This window comes from Siphateles boraxobius, unplaced genomic scaffold (genome assembly GCF_051911475.1).
Source record: "Siphateles boraxobius isolate OS27281-9 unplaced genomic scaffold, OSU_SipBor_1 22, whole genome shotgun sequence".
NCBI lineage: Eukaryota > Metazoa > Chordata > Actinopteri > Cypriniformes > Leuciscidae > Siphateles > Siphateles boraxobius.
The window spans coordinates 38,244,247-38,263,504 of record NW_027508833.1 but is presented as its reverse complement, the minus strand read 5'-3'; the positions used below and the strand labels follow the sequence as shown (position 1 = coordinate 38,263,504).

At 37.6% G+C, this 19,258-nt stretch overlaps 2 protein-coding genes across 3 annotated transcripts; one reads left to right on the top strand and one right to left on the bottom strand.

Annotated features, from left to right (window-relative positions):
* Positions 1–5,253: 5,253 nt before the first annotated feature.
* Positions 5,254–9,629, bottom strand: slc30a1b (solute carrier family 30 member 1b). Its single transcript, XM_077240106.1, has 2 exons — positions 8,696–9,629; positions 5,254–7,376 (listed from the first exon to the last, which is right to left on the bottom strand). The coding sequence occupies exons 1-2, from the start codon at positions 9,282–9,284 to the stop codon at positions 6,520–6,522; spliced, it is 1,446 nt and encodes a 481-aa protein (XP_077096221.1). The 5' UTR covers positions 9,285–9,629; the 3' UTR covers positions 5,254–6,519.
* Positions 9,630–10,945: 1,316 nt separating this feature from the next.
* On the top strand, positions 10,946–17,510 carry kif3cb (kinesin family member 3Cb). Of its 2 annotated transcripts, XR_013206715.1 has the most exons (9): positions 10,980–12,659; positions 12,751–12,852; positions 12,962–13,084; positions 15,174–15,292; positions 15,415–15,531; positions 15,623–15,731; positions 16,272–16,429; positions 16,526–16,726; positions 17,345–17,510. XR_013206715.1 is itself a non-coding variant. In XM_077240102.1 (8 exons), exons 1-8 carry the CDS (start codon positions 11,223–11,225, stop codon positions 16,632–16,634), a joined length of 2,274 nt encoding a protein of 757 aa, XP_077096217.1. In that variant the 5' UTR covers positions 10,946–11,222; the 3' UTR covers positions 16,635–17,510. The 2 variants fall into 2 exon arrangements, 1 of the variants encoding a protein (XP_077096217.1); XM_077240102.1 differs by having other exon boundaries at positions 10,946–12,659; positions 16,526–17,510.
* Positions 17,511–19,258: the final 1,748 nt, after the last annotated feature.

Sequence of the window (19,258 nt, the reverse complement as noted above, 5' to 3'; positions counted from 1 at the left end):
AATTTATATATTTTTTCTAAAATAGGATATATTCCACGCTTCTCAAATCACGCTGGATAACGGAGAAATAGAGACATACTGATACATTTTGAAGTGTTACTGAATTTGTTATGCTAAAAATATAATTAAAATTAGACAAACTCGGCAACAGAAACATTTTTGACCCCACATGTTTACATAGCCTAGCCTACATTGGTTGCACTGCATTTTTTATTAGTTATTGTTTTTAAAATGCTTATGTAGGTATGTTCATTCATTTTTTTTCGTCTTTTTTATGTAGACTATAAAGTTAAAATATGAAAATAAGAAATTAGCTAGCTGAACTAAAATAAGTTTAAGTTTTTTATATCTTATTTTACTTCAGTTAGCCTAACTTATATTTTTATTTGAAGTCAAATAAATTAACCATGATATGCAATCATCACCACAGTTGTTTGCAAACCTGCAATGTGACATGCATCCACAAGATGGCAAACACGCAACAAAATCGTTTGCATTAAAGGGATAGTTCACCCAAAAATGAAAATGCTGTCATTAAAGCTACACTGTGTAAGATTTTCTCCCATCTAGCGGTGAAATTGTATATAACTACCAACTGAATATTACTTTCTAGCCCCTCCCATTTTGACGGTGTTTTAACTCATACGGTGGCCGTTTTATTTCAAGATTAACATGGCTTCCAGTTTGACTTCGTCCATGAATGTTCCTTCAAGTAATGATGTTACTTTAGAAAACATTGAATTTTCACAAATATAGGCTGAATTACCTGTCGAGAAGAAAGCAGGCAACTTCGGCGTCCCTTTTAAAATTCTTCCTCCTAATGAGCTCTTTCCATCTTGGAAAAGTCTCTCCAATATTGACTTTGGTCTTGTTGATTTGCCTGTCGCGTTGTCGTTTTAATTCTCTCTTTCGCTTTCTTGGCAACTCTGCTTATAGGCGAGATCCTCCATCTTCAACAGGCTTTCAAATCTCCCAACAATCGCATTCGTCACAGTGCCACTGACTGTAAAAGCGCGAAAGGCAAAGCTTGAATTTCCAGGTATGTCCCTCTTTGGCTAATGTATTTTCAAGATGGAGGCGCAACATGGCTGCCACCATATGAGCATGGTCGGGCTGCTATAGCCAAACCTTAAGGAGTTACGGTGTGGTGAAGCCCCAAAGAGTCTTAACACCCGGACTGCTGCTGTCCAGAGTGAAGCACGGGGTGTATAAATAGAGAGCCTAAGTCCCTCCCCTTCCGGTGGACCACCATGGGACCTTTTTTCGGAAAAATATTGTATGGTAGTCAATGGCGAGAGACAACAAAAATTTGGATCCCGTTTGAATAGTGCCCTGAATTACACATATGATGTTTGTCAATTTAAAATATACATTTTAAAGTCAAGAAAGTCGCAGTTTGATGTAAAACTGTTGAGGTATAAGACTGTGAAAATACGTAATTACAAAGACTACAAACCCAAAAGGCGCGCATGTGACGTCTTACCTTTTCTCTCAATGAATGAAGCTAACTTTACTGAAGCTAACCTCTGTCATTTTTTCTACAGTCTAACGTTATAATCGTAACGTTACGCCGTCACGCCTGTGTGTTTTGCACCAGACTGCATACATACGAGCTCGGTGACGTACATAGTGCGAGACGAGAGAATATACAGGTCCTTCTCAAAAAATTAGCATATTGTGATAAAGTTAATTATTTTCCATAATGTAATGATAAAAATTAAACTTTCATATATTTTAGATTCATTGCACACCAACTGAAATATTTCAGGTCTTTTATTGTTTTAATACTGATGATTTTGGCATACAGCTCATGAAAACCCAAAATTCCTGTCTCAAAAAATTAGCATATCATGAAAAGGGTCTCTAAACAAGCTATTAACCTAATCATCTGAATCAACTAATTAATTATAAACACCTGCAAAAGATTGCTGAGCCTTTTAAAAACTCCCAGCCTGTTTCATTACTCAAAACCGCAATCATGGGTAAGACTGCCGACCTGACTGCTGTCCAGAAGGCCATCATTGACACCCTCAAGCAAGAGGGTAAGACACAGAAAGAAATTTCTGAACAAATAGGCTGTTCCCAGAGTGCTGTATCAAGGCACCTCAGTTGGGAAGTCTGTGGGAAGGAAAAAGTGTGGCAAAAAAACGCTGCACAACGAGAAGAGGTGACCGGACCCTGAGTAAGATTGTGGAGAAGGACCGATTCCAGACCTTGGGGGACCTGCGGAAGCAGTGGACTGAGTCTGGAGTAGAAACATCCAGAGCCACCGTGCACAGGAGTGTGCAGGAAATGGGCTACAGGTGCCGCATTCCCCAGGTCAAGCCACTTTTGAACCAGAAACAGCGGCAGAAGCGCCTGACCTGGGCTACAGAGAAGCAGCACTGGACTGTTGCTCAGTTTTGCATGTCATTCGGAAATCAAGGTGCCAGAGTCTGGAGGAAGACTGGGGAGAAGGAAATGCCAAAATGCCTGAAGTCCAGTGTCAAGTACCTACAGTCAGTGATGGTCTGGGGTGCCATGTCAGCTGCTGGTGTTGGTCCACTGTGTTTTATCAAGGGCAGGGCCAATGCAGCTAGCTATCAGGAGATTTTGGAGCACTTCATGCTTCCATCTGCTGAAAAGCTTTATGGAGATAAAGATTTCATTTTTCAGCACGACCTGGCACCTACTCACAGTGCCAAAACCACTGGTAAATGGTTTACTGACCATGGTATTACTGTGCTCAATTGGCCTGCCAACTCTCCTGGCCTGAACCCCATAGAGAATCTGTGGGATATTGTGAAGAGAAAGTTGAGAGACGCAAGACCCAACACTCTGGATGAGCTTAAGGCCGCTATCGAAGCATCCTGGGCCTCCATAACACCTCAGCAGTGCCACAGGCTGATTGCCTCCATGCCACGCCGCATTGAAGCAGTCATTTCTGCAAAAGGATTCCCAACCAAGTATTGACTATTGTGTGCATAACTGAACATAATTATTTGAAGGTTGACTTTTTTTTTTGTATTAAAAACACTTCTTTTATTGGTCGGATGAAATATGCTAATTTTTTGAGACAGGAATTTTGGGTTTTCATGAGCTGTATGCCAAAATCATCAGTATTAAAACAATAAAACACCTGAAATATTTCAGTTGGTGTGCAATGAATCTAAAATATATGAAAGTTTAATTTTTATCATTACATTATGGAAAATAATTAACTTTATCACAATATGCTAATTTTTTGAGAAGGGCCTGTAGTTCATTGAGTTTTATGACAAACTGTGACTTTCTTGACTTTCATAATTATCTTTTAAATTGACAAACATCATATGTGTAATTCAGGGCACAGTTCAGACAGAATAAAAAGATAAAGATAAACATATTTTTTCCGAAATAAGGTCCCATGAGCCGGAAGCGGAGGGGAGGGACTTAGGCTCTCTATAATGGTTTGGGCTGTAATATCACGGCATTCCCTGTCGGGACTGTAGGGATACCAAACCATTCTGGAGGACCATGTGCACCAATGGTTCAAACGTTGTACCCTGAATGTAGCAATAGGCCTACACACAACAAAACTTGTGACAGAATGGTTTGATGAACATGAAAGTGAAGTTGAACATCTCCCATGGCCTCAACAGATCAAAATATTTTTGAGCCACTTTATGGTATTTTGGAGGAGCAACTCAGGAAACGTTTTCCTCCACCAGCATCACATTGCGACCTGGCCATTATTGTTCTGGAAGAGGTATGGCTCAAAACCCCTCTGGTCACTGTGAGGGACTTGCATCTGTCATTCCTAAGATGAATTCTGTACCGACACCATACTAATAAATTACTGTGGTCTAAAACCAAGTGTTTCAGTTTCCTTTTCCAACCCCTGTACGTTGACAATAAGTTCATATAACCAAAATATGACCAGCTTGTATGTTGTGTGTTAACTGGAAAGCAATATCAATAATGATACATTATTGAACTATGTTCTGGCAGATTTTCATCTTTATATTTTGTTCTTGTGTGTTACAGTGGTCTCATTGTAAGGCTTGTACTTTCCTTGTACGTTCCATCTGAACTCGGGACCATTCTCACATGATAAGCTCTGTCATCCCAAACCCCTTCATCATACTCTCAGTTCAACAGTTCAACTTTTACACATTTAACCTACTTAAAAAGCACCAAAAAAAAAAAACTCCTTACGGATTTTTAGCAATACAAACAGCACAAAACTGCAAAATTTGTGATTGATGAATAACTGTCAATAACGGTCAAACAATTATTAATTGTTACAATAGTAGACACGCATCAGGTCTCTTATCCTATAGAGTATTGATTTGAAGACTGTGCAATGACTGAATAAGAACCATTCTCCATTGTTTTGAAACAGGGCCCCATACACTGCTTTACTGATTGCATCACACTGTCCTCATTAAGTGTTCCCACCCTTATCCCACAACTGTTGTTTCACAACAAACACCCCCTGATCCATCATATAGCCATACAAGAGTAGAAATCTATTTAAAGAATTCAACATGTAGTCACTAAATACTTATCACAGTGATTGTGTGCTCATGTGCGAGTGTAGTTCCAAGGTCCATTCAAGACATGATCTGTTTGTACAGCTGTGCAAGGAACAAGCTGCCATTTTGTGTGAGAGGACAGCACTAACTGCTGCATCTGTTTAAAGGGGTGGTTCAGGATTTTGCACATTTCCAAGTTAGCCTGGGTGTTATTTATCAGTGGGGACAGTTTTAAAAATTTTCATCCAGTCTTTCCAGTGTCATAGTTCACCGGTGCTAGGCTAGCGCGAGTCAACGGTATCTGCTAGCCTGCCATTAAAAACAGTTTTACCCACTCCACAGTACACCAAAAACCCTATAAATTATAACGCCAGAGTATTGATGTAAATGTCTGTTGAGAGAATAATGTTAGAAATCAAACTACTCTTGCATCTCAATGATCGCATTACATTTACTGGAACTAGTTTGAGGTCCGATGTCTAAAATCCTGAACCACCCCTTTAAAGTCACCATGAAATCAATGAAATATTGCATTTATAATAAATGATTTATCTGTGAACATCATAATGTTTTTTAATTCATGTGCCCTCGTTTTTTTTTATCAAAACAACCTCCCCTCACTCCTGCAGCAAAATCTCTTCTCTGATGATGTGTTTACTGGTGTAAGGGCGGGGCAACCTGTCACTCACATGAGATCGACCAATAGGAAACCACAACGGTCCAACCATCCAATCGATTTCTGACTGACAAAATCAAGTATTTTTTTCTACATTTTTTTCTTGTTCAAAAGCGGTTTCATATGCACATCACAGGGAAGAAATTACACAACTTCCGTTTAATGATGACTTTACATCAGACACATTACCATTCATGACTCATCAACCAAATAATAGAATATTAGGTTCCTTTTGCAGCATGACAAAAAAAAAAACATGTATCCTATAATATTCATGTGTATTTTAATAATATTCTAAAGGAGTTTAATAGTCTTAAGGAATTTAATAATTTTCTTGAGGAGAAGATAAAAGCAGAAAATAAAATACGTTTAAAATATAATTCAGCATTATATATTCACGTTTCAAAATGGTTACAATGCCACAAAAGACAGATTAAAATCGAACTTGAATATTTTATTGTCATTTTAGCATGTACAGTAGTGGCCAAAAGTGATGTCTGGCTTAGAAATATTCACCTTCATTTTTTGCTTAATTTATAAAACATTTGCTTAAGATTTTGTAAGCACATTGCGTAGTTGTGCTTGAAGTCAGTGTTATTTGTGATAACGTAATTAAACATGCCAAATAAGGGCATTATTTTTGTCAAGGCTGTCATATAGAGCAATTATGAACACATGCAAAAACAAAAGAGAACCAACAAAATATTAATAACTGATTATGTTGTAGTTAATGGATGCTTTTTCCTGTGAGCTTTTTGCTTTTCTGTGCATAGAACAAAAAACGCTAGTTGTAGTTTACCCCCTTTTTTGTCAAATAATTTAGTCTTAATCTTAACCAAGTTTAATATTTTGTTCTACCCTCATATTTAAAATATAAAATATTTCCCTGATATTTTGATGGTTTAATCAAACTTGTAGAGTCATTAAAAATAAATCCCCAAAACAATCCACTTTAGGCCACTACTATACGCCTCTATTGGTTGGCAAAAGTGCATGATCATTATAATTAAGATTATAGTGTAATACATTTCGGAAAAAAAATATCTGCTATTAATATGCATTAATATGTCTTTATTTGTAAATTCATTACATACCCTTTAATAACTATCTAGCCAGCTATAAGAACCAACAAACATAATATGAAAAAATTGTATTCTGCTTTTTATATATCATGTTTATATACAGAACACAGCATGGAATCTAATGTTGTTGGGTTCAACAAAACCAACATACTTATGCAATAAGAAGATTTGAAATAATCCAGACAATTGCCCTAATCTCCCACATTTCCTGCGACTGTGAGCAAGTGGTCATGTGCAACTCATGCAATATAATGTCCTTCTTGACCTAAACTGTTGATTCCATCTCTGTACTATGTACAGTTTTCTCCACTTCCTTCTGATCAGCCCATCCGACAGCATGCCTGCAGGTCTTTTCTTTAATCTTGGTCAGATCCGACTCTGGCTTAGCCCTTTTAGTCGGATTACAACATAGTTTGGGTTTGCATTGACTTTGACAGGAAAGCTCACACTGGGAGTCACCAGACCCTTCAGAAATGGAAGAAAACTCTGGCTGAACAGTAGTAGCATGAATGTCTTCCTCATGGAAAATGTCTTTAATGCGTTTGGCTATGTCCATGTAAGTAGCTGGATCTGCGCATTTGATGTGAGCAGTTGCAATAATGCGAGACCCAGCCAGCTGCCAGATGTGCAGTTCATGAACGGCTATAACACCATCCAGGCTCCGTAGTTTCCCGTTCAGCTTGTGCATATCGATCTGTTTGGGTACCGTTTGTAGGAGGATCAGAGCCGACTCCTTTAGGAGAGGAAAAGTTGTGTAGAGCAAAATACACACCATAATTAGACAAAGCATTGGGTCCAGATAAAGCACCCAACATGGTCCTGCCACAGATACGGTTCTTGGGGTCCTGTCGAGCGGTTTGGATATGCTCAGCAGGACGGTGGTATTAACATGTTGATGTTCAGTCAAGTGGGTGCTACGGCAGGGGTTGAAACAGATTTCGTCGCTTTGGCACGGCGTCCACACAAACGTGAAAATCAAGGCGTTGACTACCACAATGACTGAACCTAACGCATCGCCAAGCACATGCAGAAACACTCCACGCATGTTCAACTGGGACTCAGAAGAACTGTGATCCAGGTCCTCCAATGAGCCGTTGGCCGAGATTCTGATGTTCAGGCTGTCTAAAAAAAGAAACCGGAAAGTGATCATAAAAATAAAGACGAAGAGGAAAATATTTTATATATGTGCATAAAAAGTAAAGGCTGAAAAAATTATGCAAAGCTATAATTTATATGCTTAATTTAATTTTTTAACAGTAGATATCTTTTTTTTAAAAAAAATAAGAATAATATTTTAATAGAAATTGCACTCAAAAGAGGCAACAACTACAAAAACAACTAAAAATATTCAAAACAAAAGCATTGAAAATGTCATGACTTTTATATCAGGGTTCCCACACTTTCTTAATTTCCATGTTTTTCCCATTACTTTTCCAGTCGGGTGTGATGTCTGGATACAGATTTAACTACCGAATAGCTACAAAAATTTATGTTTAACATTTCAATAAGCTTTTTAAGATATTGTACATTTTGATGACTCTTCCAGGCCTTGAAATCATACTTTTGATATTTAAAGATTTCCCAGGACTGTGGAAATCTTGTTTAGGTTTTATTCATTCCCATGTTTGTTTGTTTTTCTGTGACAATAAAAAATTTTAAAATTCCCCAATATTCCCAGGTTTTCTAAGACTATGAGAACCCTAATTTTACATGTATGTGTTATATTACACTGCCTGGATGAAAGAAAAAAAAAGGGAAAAAAAGTTGCTGTTTGGATTTAAATAGGCAAATTCTTAAGAGGTTATGATTAGATAATTATTGCAGTGAGATTAAGTGTGATTATAAGTGTGTAGATTTTCATTTATTAAACAACCATGTAGGAAGACACATCATGGCTATATTCCAGGATGACAAATCCAAGATTCATCAGGCTCAAATTGTGAAAGAAAGGTTGTGAGGAGCATGAAGAATCATTTTCACAAATGAATTGACACAAGACCTTAAATCCATTCCAAGTCTTTGGGATGTGCTGGACGAGACTTTACAGAGTGCATTGTCAATACAAGATTTTGACCAAAAATGTATGCACCTCTTAATGGAAATAAACTTGTGATGTTACTTCCATCAAGAGCTGATTTGCCATGATGTGTCTTTCTTCCTACATGGTTGATTGAGAAATGAAAAGCTACACACTCCATCATTTAGGGATAGAAGAACTGTTGCCAAACATAACATGCTAGAAACATGATAATCACTGCAATAATGATCCAATCATAGACTCTTACGCATTTGCCTATTTAAATCAAAACAGCAACTTTTTTCTTTCTTTTTTTGGCTGGGCCGTGTATAAATAGCTACAATTACAATGAAAAAGCATAGGCTACATTTAACATATATATATATTTTTTTTTTACAAAAGTTCATTTTATTTTAACACCTACCTGATTTCAGATCAGAAGTTTGATCTCCTTGAGCACTGCTGCTGTTTATCATAAGATTGTGTTCCTCTTTATGCGCCTTTGGTTTTTCATAATGTCTGCTTTTTGTGTTGTGGCCATGAGAGTGTCCGTGTCCCCGATGAGAGTGCCCACCATGAGAGTGCCCGTGCCCTCCAAACCCTGCGTGTCCGTGGAACAGAAAAAGACCAAGTACATTGACAAGTAGACCAGCAACACCAACCCAAATGACCACGCGTGGATTCTCAATCTCGTGAGGCAGCGTGCAACGCTCGACGGCTTCCAACAGAATAGTGAAGCAGAGGGCCGTCAAAAACACGGCGTTCACTAAAGCTCCCATCACTTCTGCGCGGATCCATCCAAACGTGTTTTTACCTGTGGATTGAGTTGTCACCGCAAAACTCACGGCAATCAAAGCCACTATCAAGGCTATTACATCCGACAGCATATGAAAAGAGTCTGACAGCATTGCGAGAGATGCTGTTATCCTGCTTACCACAACTTCAACGATGAAAAACACAAGCGTTAAAGACAGCATGCACACCAAACGCACACGGTTCTGTCCCAAACCCATTTTTGTCTTCAACGGTAAATTAAATTGTATTTAGTTTCCGAATAGACTTTTAAAATAACATACAAAAACGGGTTTAGATGTCTATGGCATGAACGTTTGTCATAAACAAGAGATTAATGTTGAAAATAAACGCGTAAATGCTGTTGCTATTGGCAACTCGCGAATTATCAATTGCGCGACGCACTAAAGAATTCAGCTCAGCGAAACATTTATTCATGTTAGAGAGAAACACCGGCCGCCATAGACTGGGGATGGAATAAAAGACGCTCTTGGATCTCCGGGAGAAATTAAACGAAACTTGAGACTTTGCACCCGGACCGGTAAACTTCTCCACACGGTCTGAGCGGGGACGCGCAGTCCCATGCGTCCCCATTGGCCGAATATAACTGTATGCTGGAGTCGGAGTCACATGGTCAGCGAGAACACATTCTGCTGTCGGTTAAACAATGCAAATCATAGCAATCTTTGCAAATGAATGAAAATTACTCCAAGGTGTGCATACATTAGTTACAAAAGAAATAAAGTAATAAAGAAAGATTATCATTACCCTTAGACTTAATTATTGTAATTCTGAATCACTGTAGTATTTTGCAATAAAATGAAATAGACTATCTGTTCGGATTGACTATATTTTATTTTATTTTGACGGACGCTAGTGCTGTATAGAAGAAAATAAAAAAAATGCAATTGTAAAAAATGTATTATATTACAATTTTGAATCATTTGTCATTCATTTCTTTTAACATGTTCCACCTACGTTACATATGCCTATTCATTTCTTTCAGATGTATATAAATCAGGGCATCTGACAGAAATTAATAGGTAAAGGGTGTAAAACAGTGTGTAAAACATGAATGTGTTTTCATGTTTTATGGGGACTTTCCATGGACATAATGATTTTATACTGTACAAACTGTATATTCCCAAACCCTAAACCTACCCATCACAGAAAGCGTTCTGTATTTTTACATTACATGTATTTAAAAAAAAAAAACATCACTTAGTCTGATGTATAAGATGTTTTCCTCATGGGGACCAAAAATTATCCCCTCAAGGACAAGGATTTTGGATACTGCCATCTTTGGGGGGACATTTTGTCCCCATAATGTAGGGTTTACCAGGCCAAACACACACAGACACACACACACACACACACACACACACACACACACACACACACACACACACACACACACACGAGATGTCCTGATTTAGCCACTGAAGGCCCATATCAACATTAGATTATTACCTACAGTTACATTATGAATTATACAGATGGCCACTGTATGCACTCACAAAAAAGCCATAAGAATGTATATATCATCATCATTGAGTTTTATGGTAAAATTCCTTGTTGCCCTTTTTCCTTTGTAAAATTAAGTACATCAGTACGTCTTATCCTAAATTATGTTTTTAAGCTATAAAGGGTTTGACGTCTCAAACCAAACAATCATGAAGGTAATTAGGCAAATAACCTAATTACTGATAAACTCCTTAAGATATATACAATGATCGTGCTCTATTATAGGCTACTGACTTCTAATAACGTAATCACCAGTAATCTTATCATTGAATAATTATTTACACACCGAATGCGTCACACCTCACGCAGAGAGAAAACACGCTAGTCTACCTATCAGAATCACGCCGCCTGTGAGCGCGCTCTGCCTATTGTCTGCGAGGAGCAGGGCGTGTGCACTGTGCAGCCAGAGCTGGAGACTGAGAGTAGATGCGCGAGGCACGATGCATGAGCGGTATGTAATGATGGCGTTGGAGCATGATGATCTGCGCTCACTTTTTCATGTGACGGACATACATTTTGCTGCGTTCAAACTCGCATTTGTAGCCTGCATATGAATGTGCGTATTTTATTTAATCGTTCCATGCGTCCATTACATAGCAGTATATTAAAGACGTAAAGGCTTTATCATAAAAACGATGAAGAGAAATAGCCTATTGCGACCACGCTCCATGTCGATTGGCAAAAAATCAGAGGCAGTTAAGGTGGTGGTGCGGTGCCGCCCTTTAAACAAGAAGGAAGAGGCGATGAATCGAGAAAGAATTGTTGAAGTAGATGTCAGACTGGGACAGGTGAGCGTGCGTAATCCCAAATCATCCGGAAGCCTCGTAAAAACATTCACGTTTGATGCTGTCTATGACGTGGGTTCAAAACAATACGACTTGTATGACTATGCATGCAAACCTCTAATTGACTCTGTTTTGCGCGGGTTCAACGGAACTATATTTGCGTATGGGCAAACTGGCACTGGCAAAACATATACAATGGAAGGTGTGCCCACAAACCCTGAGACGAGGGGAGTCATCCCAAATTCATTTCAGCATATTTTCACTCATATATCTAGATCTCAGAACCAACAGTACCTCGTGAGAGTGTCTTACTTCGAAATATACCAAGAAGAGATACGAGACCTCCTCTGCAAGGACAACAATAAAAAAATGGAGATCAAGGAAAATCCAGACTTGGGCGTCTATGTCAAAGATCTCTCGTGTGTGGTGACTAAGAACATAAAGGAGATCGAACATGTCATGAACTTGGGGAACCAATCAAGATCTGTCGGATTCACCAAAATGAACGAGCGTAGCTCCAGATCTCATGCGATTTTTGTTATAACCATTGAATGCAGCGAAATGGGCATTGATGGTAAGGACCACATTCGTGTCGGAAAGTTAAACATGGTGGACCTTGCTGGCAGTGAGCGGCAAAGCAAAACAGGTGTGCAGGGACAAAGGTTTAAAGAGGCTACGAAGATAAACTTGTCTCTTTCCGCTCTTGGAAATGTTATTTCGGCTTTGGTGGATGAGAAGAGTACCCATGTTCCCTATCGGGATTCCAAACTCACCCGGCTGTTACAGGACTCCCTCGGAGGCAACGCTAAAACTGTTATGGTGGCCACCATTGGACCAGCTTCAAGCCACTACGATGAGACTCTCACCACACTGAGGTACGCCAACAGAGCAAAGAACATCAGGAACAAGCCAAAGATCAACGAGGACCCCAAAGACGCTCTGCTCCGTGAGTTCCAAGAGGAAATAGCCCGCCTAAAGGAGCAGCTCGAGGAACGAGGGATGCTGGCTAAAGAAAGGAGGAGAAAGAGGAGAAACAGTATGAGGATTACTAGAAGCATGAGTAGCGGAGAGGTGGAAACCCCGAGAGATGGAGAGGTGGGGGTCGTTGAGACGGTTCGGGAGGAGAGTGTGGAGGAATATTGGTGGAAGCAACAGATGGCCAACACCTCTGCCAATTACAAGCCAGATATTAGCCGGAAACTTGGCACGGTAGACAAGAAAGCAAAGACTGTGGAAGAGTTGCTGAAGGAGCAACAAGCTATGGAAATTATTATTGAAAAATACAAGGTTAGTTATTTCCATAAGACTGTTCATGAAAAATATACACCATATCATTCATAAATCACATCATTACTATGTGCGCCATGGTTTTTTGTAGGCTATGGAAAGTAAGCTTCTGGTTGGAGGGAAAAACATCATTGACCACACCAATGAACAGCAGAGAATGCTGGAACTGACGAGGCAGGAGATTGCTGAACAGGTAACTGTTGTACAAAAGTACACATATACATATTTTAGATTATAATACATAGTACTTTAAATATCATTTAAGGAGTAGAATCTCATATGTGTGTGATAAATCCCTCTAGGATAGACAGGAAAGAGAGATGCAGCAGCTGATGTTTGATCAAGATGAAGAGACGATTGAACTGAAAGAGACGTTCTCCACACTACAGCAAGAGGTGGAATTTAAGACTAAGAAACTTAGAAAGGTGCGTGAGGTCACAATTCATCTCCACACTATGGAAGCTCATTTTCGCCACAGATTTTCTTTTTTGTTTACTTTTTTATCTCACAATTGCATGATATTGTGCGAGTCAGAATTGCGAGTTTATATCTGAATGAATGAATACTCAATCATGGCAATCTGCAGTCATATATCTTCCTAAAATGACTGCTAAACTGTAAACAGACAAACATCTCTTAGACTTATCACTTCATAGTCTGTTTCCTCTCATAATTCAATTATTTTGGTTCAAATAATTTTAAACCCAGTTATTAATTTATTTGGTAACTTGTCGTGTAACAAGTTGGACAATGTAGAATAATCGCATCACCCTGGTTCCCTTGACAAAAAGCCAATAGGATTTTTCTTTTGGCTTTTTGATTATTGCAGAAAATAAGGTCTGTAACCAACAAAAGTTTATGATTCTTAGACGTTTTGTTCATCAAGATAGTCTTCAGTAGCCAAAAGGTTTACCGCAGTCCGCCGGATCCAGGCCGTATCAGGATCTGATGAAGGACCTGCGCCTGGACGCGACGACAACACAGTCCTGAAGTGTTAACTAGTCTCTCCCTTGTGAAGGCCTCCTTCCCTTTACCTCTGTACTGATAATACGTTGTCGGGATAATCCTGATTCACGTGGCTACGCGGAAGCGCTAACAAATTCTCAGAGCCACCAGGCACTGTTTTATGCAAATGAGCGGCCGAATCGCATTAACAAATTTTCTGTTAGAACGGTGTCGTGTTATAACACCCCTAAGTTAACAACTAATGATCGTTGCGACAGAAGTGAATCAATCAAAACTGACTTAATCTGGACAATAACTTTATTCTATAGCTGCTGTCAAGCCAAAACAATTGTTACTTTAACAATTGCTCTGTTACTTTAATTTCCTATTATCACTGTAAAGCGGCTTTGAAACAGTCTGTATTGTTAAAAGCACTATATAAATGAAGGTGACTTGCCTTGACTTCACGAATTAACACAACTTTTAGGAATTTTGAAGCCTAATACAATCGTATTTAGTAAAAAGCTAAAGTAATGTTATAAATAAACAACACCATGGTCACATGACTTAAATGTCACAATCACTAAGCTTCCTACAGCTCTTTTTACAGCTCTGTAAGTTGAAAAGAATAGTTTGCAAGAATGTGAGTGTAAACATAACCAGGCTGAGTAGTGAGTATGAGTTTTTCTGTTCGACATGAAGACGTTTAAAGTCCCTGACAACTTCTGTATTCCCATTTAGCCACTTGCTACCAACCGCCTTAATCATCCTAATCACCTTTCTTCCACAAGTGGGGTATTACTCATTTACACACTCCTCATTTACATGCACCTCTCATTTACAAACGTTGATTATATGAATAAAAACTATATTTTAAGTTTATTGCAAAATATATAAATATTTCTGTATTTTGAGAGCGTAGAGAGAACAACACGATTACGTCATTCACAGAGCTTCAGTGGGCGGAGCTAAAGAGCTATTTTGGCACATGTTGCTTTTTCGACTCTCTGATTGGTATAGTTTTCTGTAGAGCATCATGGGTAATGTAGTTTTTTTCTAATACCTGGAATGCCACGGTTAAACACGATTATTTAAAAAATGAGCTGAAATAACGGCTGATGGCTTTAGCAGAAACAAATACCAGGGATTAACAACCTCATAGCTCACAGTAGGTCTATTTTTAAAGGTTTATAAGTTATCGTTCAAAATCCATTTCTTTAGAGAAAATGATTGGGTTCTGGAGTTTTTAATTCCAGAACCCAACATGGTATGGATCGATATCAGGCATAACATACTTCCTTTAGATTGCTTGTTTAGCTTGTGTTTTATCAGTCAGTTCTTTTGTCACATTAGCATTTTCAAGGACACTGTTCATTCATTGCATTGTACAGTTTTGAATGCACTTTTTTAAATGATGTTTGTAACATGGCTATATTTTCAGTTATGTACATTGTATAAACCATGTTTAATATATTACAGCAGCTACTGCATGTCTTATATCTTAGTGAAATATAAGAGCTAAAGTCTTCATTTCACCCCAGTCAACACTGAATTGGTTGCTGTTCCCAGTTTTACAGTAAGCTGCAGTTGGTGAGGTCTGAGATTGGCGATATCATCAATGAACATGTCACAATGAGGCAGGAACTGGAGCAGACAATGAATGAGCTGACAAGAGAGATGAAATTCAAGTATGTCCCACCTGTCCTCACAGTTTTGTCCTGAAATAAACTACAAAAAGACAAAGATGGTTTCCAGGTCTCCTCTCCAGATGGTTTCGATTTTGTAACATGTCCCTTTGTATTTTTCCCAGAAACCTGATCATTGAGAACTTCATTCCTCCAGAGGAAAAGAATAAGATCATAAATCGTCTCCACTTTGATAGCGAGGAAGACCATTGGAAAGTCTTACCTCTTCTCCCTTCAGAAAAGTAAGTGAAAGAGCAACATTGTTGCAAACATTACAGGACCACGAGGATGATATTCTTATCTTATGATGTTGTGTTTTCTCTCATTCTCCAGTAACTCCCCTCTTGTTCGACGAAGGCCAACTTCTGTAGTGGGATACAAGAGACCAATTAGTCAGTATGCTCAAGGTGCCGTGGGAACCGGGTCTCCTTCTAGATACAGGGTTGGTATTATACAGTTGGTATTAAAAGTTCAGTCATTATGAAATAAAATATTAGCATTTTATGATAATACAAATATTTTAGTGAATTTAAAAAAGACATTACCAATCAAAAGTTTGGGGGTCAGTAAGAGTTTTTAAATGTTTTTCTTATGCTCATCAAGGCTGCATATACTTTATCAAAATAAACAGTAAAACAGTAATATTGTGAGGTATTATTACAATTTAAAATAACTGTTTTCTATTTATTATTCCTGTGATGGCAAAGCTAAACACAGTGTCAGATAATCCTTCAGAAATCCTTTGAATATGCTGATTTGGTGCTCAAAACATTTCTAAATATTAGGGAAACAGTGATAATTTCTTTTTCAGGATTCTTTGATGAATATAAAGTTCAAAAGAACAGCATTTATTTGAAATAGAACTCTTTTGTAACATGATAAATGTTTTTACTGTCACTGTTGATCAATAAAAAATAATAAAAAACGAACCCCAAACTTAAGTGTACATTAATTTGACTAATAAAATCTTTTGTTGGCACAGGCTGAGAACATCATGCTTCTGGAGCTGGACATTTCTCCACCCACCATGGTGCCCTTGGATCTTCAGAGGTCAGATATAAGAACCCAAGACTTGATTCGTGAATTTGTCCATTATAGAAAGAAGTCGACTGCATCACGGGTCATGAAAGCTAGATCGTGGTGAGTACCCTGAATATCGTACATAATTCAGCTGCTACACAGAAAGCTCAAATTAATTGTACACATTTAAACCTCGCTCTTTTCTTCTTCCTCAAGGTACCAAGGGCCAAGTCAGTCTGCATCTTCATCAGCCAGCTCTGGGGCCTCCGGGCCCCAATGCCCAGCCTCAGCAATGGGAGCTTGTGCAGAAACCTACCAACCATGAGCCTGTGCAGTGTATTACGCCTGCAAGCATAGAAAGCACACTTAATTATTCTTTGCACTGTTTTCATGAGCTTTAAGCAATGACATTTGTCTGTTTCATCATCTTAAAGGGTTAGTTTACTCAAAAATGGAAATTCTGTCATCATTTACTCATGCCGATCCAAACCCGTAAGACTTTATTTCATCTTCGGAACACAAATGAAGATATTTTTAATGAAATCTGAGAATTCATGAAATCTGTCCCTCCACTGACAGCCTACGCAACTACCACTTCTCAATCCCCAGAAAGGTAGTAAAGGCATCATAAAAGTAATTCCTGTGATTTAAGTGGTTTAACCTACATTTTATGAAGCGATAAGGTTTTTGTTTGCACAAAAAATCATAATTTACCACTTTATTTACAAAATATTAATCTCCAAAGCGCATTCATGAGAGCACTACGACGTATGCGTGTTGTTGACGCGAGAGCAGACGTTTGTATAATAGTGCACAAAGCATTCACATCTCTTCATAAAACTGTCTTAATTCATATGGATTAGTTTTACGATCTCTTTATGAACTTTTTGAAGCGTCAAAGTGGTAGTTGCGTGGCTGTCAATGGAGGGACAGAAAGCTCTCAGATTTCATGAAAAAGATCTTAATTTATGTCCTGAAGATGAACGAAACTTACTCACTTATGAAAGAAACTCATAAGTGAGTAAATGATGACAGAATTTCATTTTTGAGTGAACTAACCCTTTAATTTGTTTACATCAAAGCTTAGTTATTTTGAGCACAATTGTCTCCTGTATACTTGAAAAAAGCTAATGTATCCTCTTTAAGCTTGTGATGTCATTCTTGAACAGAAATGCAAACAATAAATGTATCATAAACAACAGATCTTTCAATATTGATCACATAACACGTATTGCTTAGAAGTAGCTGAGGTCTTATAGTATGAAGACATGTAGAAATAAGTATAAATACAATCCTGAACTGTACAAACCTGAATATCAAACCATGACTCCATATGATGTTAAAAAAAAAATACAAATAAAAGGGCACAAAAGGGGTTTGTTTAAAAAGACCATTATACCATAGCTCATATGATATTACAGCTCTGGGGGGTTAATCACAAGTTTAGACTACAAACAAAAGAGCAAGTGTTAACCTTTTTCACACATGCTTATGTATATTTGTACACTTAAGGTGAACATGAAATCAAAATTGTTTACTTTATTAATACATGTTCCTGTTCTTATAGTGATGAAACTATAAGTTTAGCTTGGCAATCGTACACTTAAATGTTTAAGAATTTAATTGCATTAGAACAAAATATCAAACCAAATGACAACTCTTAACAACTGCTAAACCTCTTCTTAAACTAATTACACTTTTCATAGCTATTTATATATTTATATTAGCAAATTTATGATTACCAACATTTTTTTAGTCAGTTGCCCTCAAGTTCACATGATGTTACTGCGTAATAACCACAGGTGCACTTTATTACATTAAAGGTGTTCATTATGTTTGTGTTTACGTTTCATAATTTGGGGGCCATATACTCAAAAGACAGGAATGGAAGTGTTTTTATTCAATATAAATTAATTTATGTTCTCCAGCTTGCACAGTGGTGTTTTCTGCTGTTCAGTTTGTTTAAGGCTTTTAAAATGTCTAATGTGTTAAGTGTAAGCCTAAATACATCAATCAGTAAAGATGATTTCAGATTAAGAGTTCATCTTAGTTCTCAAGTAAGGTTAGTGTTTGTGTGAAAACAACTGTAGGCTACAATGCTTAATTCACTGTCAATATATTAAAATAAATTGTCTCAATTAATCTCAAATTTAGAATTTCCCGCAATATGCCTGAAATATATGTTCATTTGTCCATTAATTTTGAAGCACTTGGGTAGATTTACATTTAGGTAAATGTTATAAGTCTATTATTATGTTTTTTTTAAACGTGATAAACATAATTCATCTAATAACTTAAATGATTAACATGCTATCAGCTATAAGTCGAATGCACTGCAGCTGACATCAAAGAAGTACACAGAGCCAGGCCAGAAAATATAATATCAGAACTGCAGCAAGTTTCTGTTTTATGAAAACGTAACATGGCTGGTCATGTGGTGTCAACATGTGTTACTGCCCATCAGGGGGCGACCTGTACCCACACTCACTTTTTTTGAGTTGAGTATTCATATCTCTCTTTGTTTGCTAATATCATTTTACTCATACTTATTCAAAAATGTGTAAAACCTATTATGTGTAAAACCTAACCTCGCAAAAAGTGCACATTGGCTTTGATTTTAAACATCACTACAAGAAAGTGTCTAAATTGTTTTTTCCTTATCTATTGCAGTGCAACTGTTGTTTTAATTTGTACCCTCACAACTAGTTTTTGTGAAAGGTTTGCTTAAAATATATGCTTGTGATGTTTTTGTTACAAAACTAACTGCCACTTGCTTTGCATTTTATTTAGTGAAATTTCAGCCTACTTGCATTATAAAGTGAAGTCTAAGATACATTTTATAAATACATAAGCTAACTTTTAAATATATATATTTTCCTTCTGTTGACCACTGTAATCGAACATATGAAAATAAAGCTTTGTTGTAAACTCATGATGATATAGCATCTG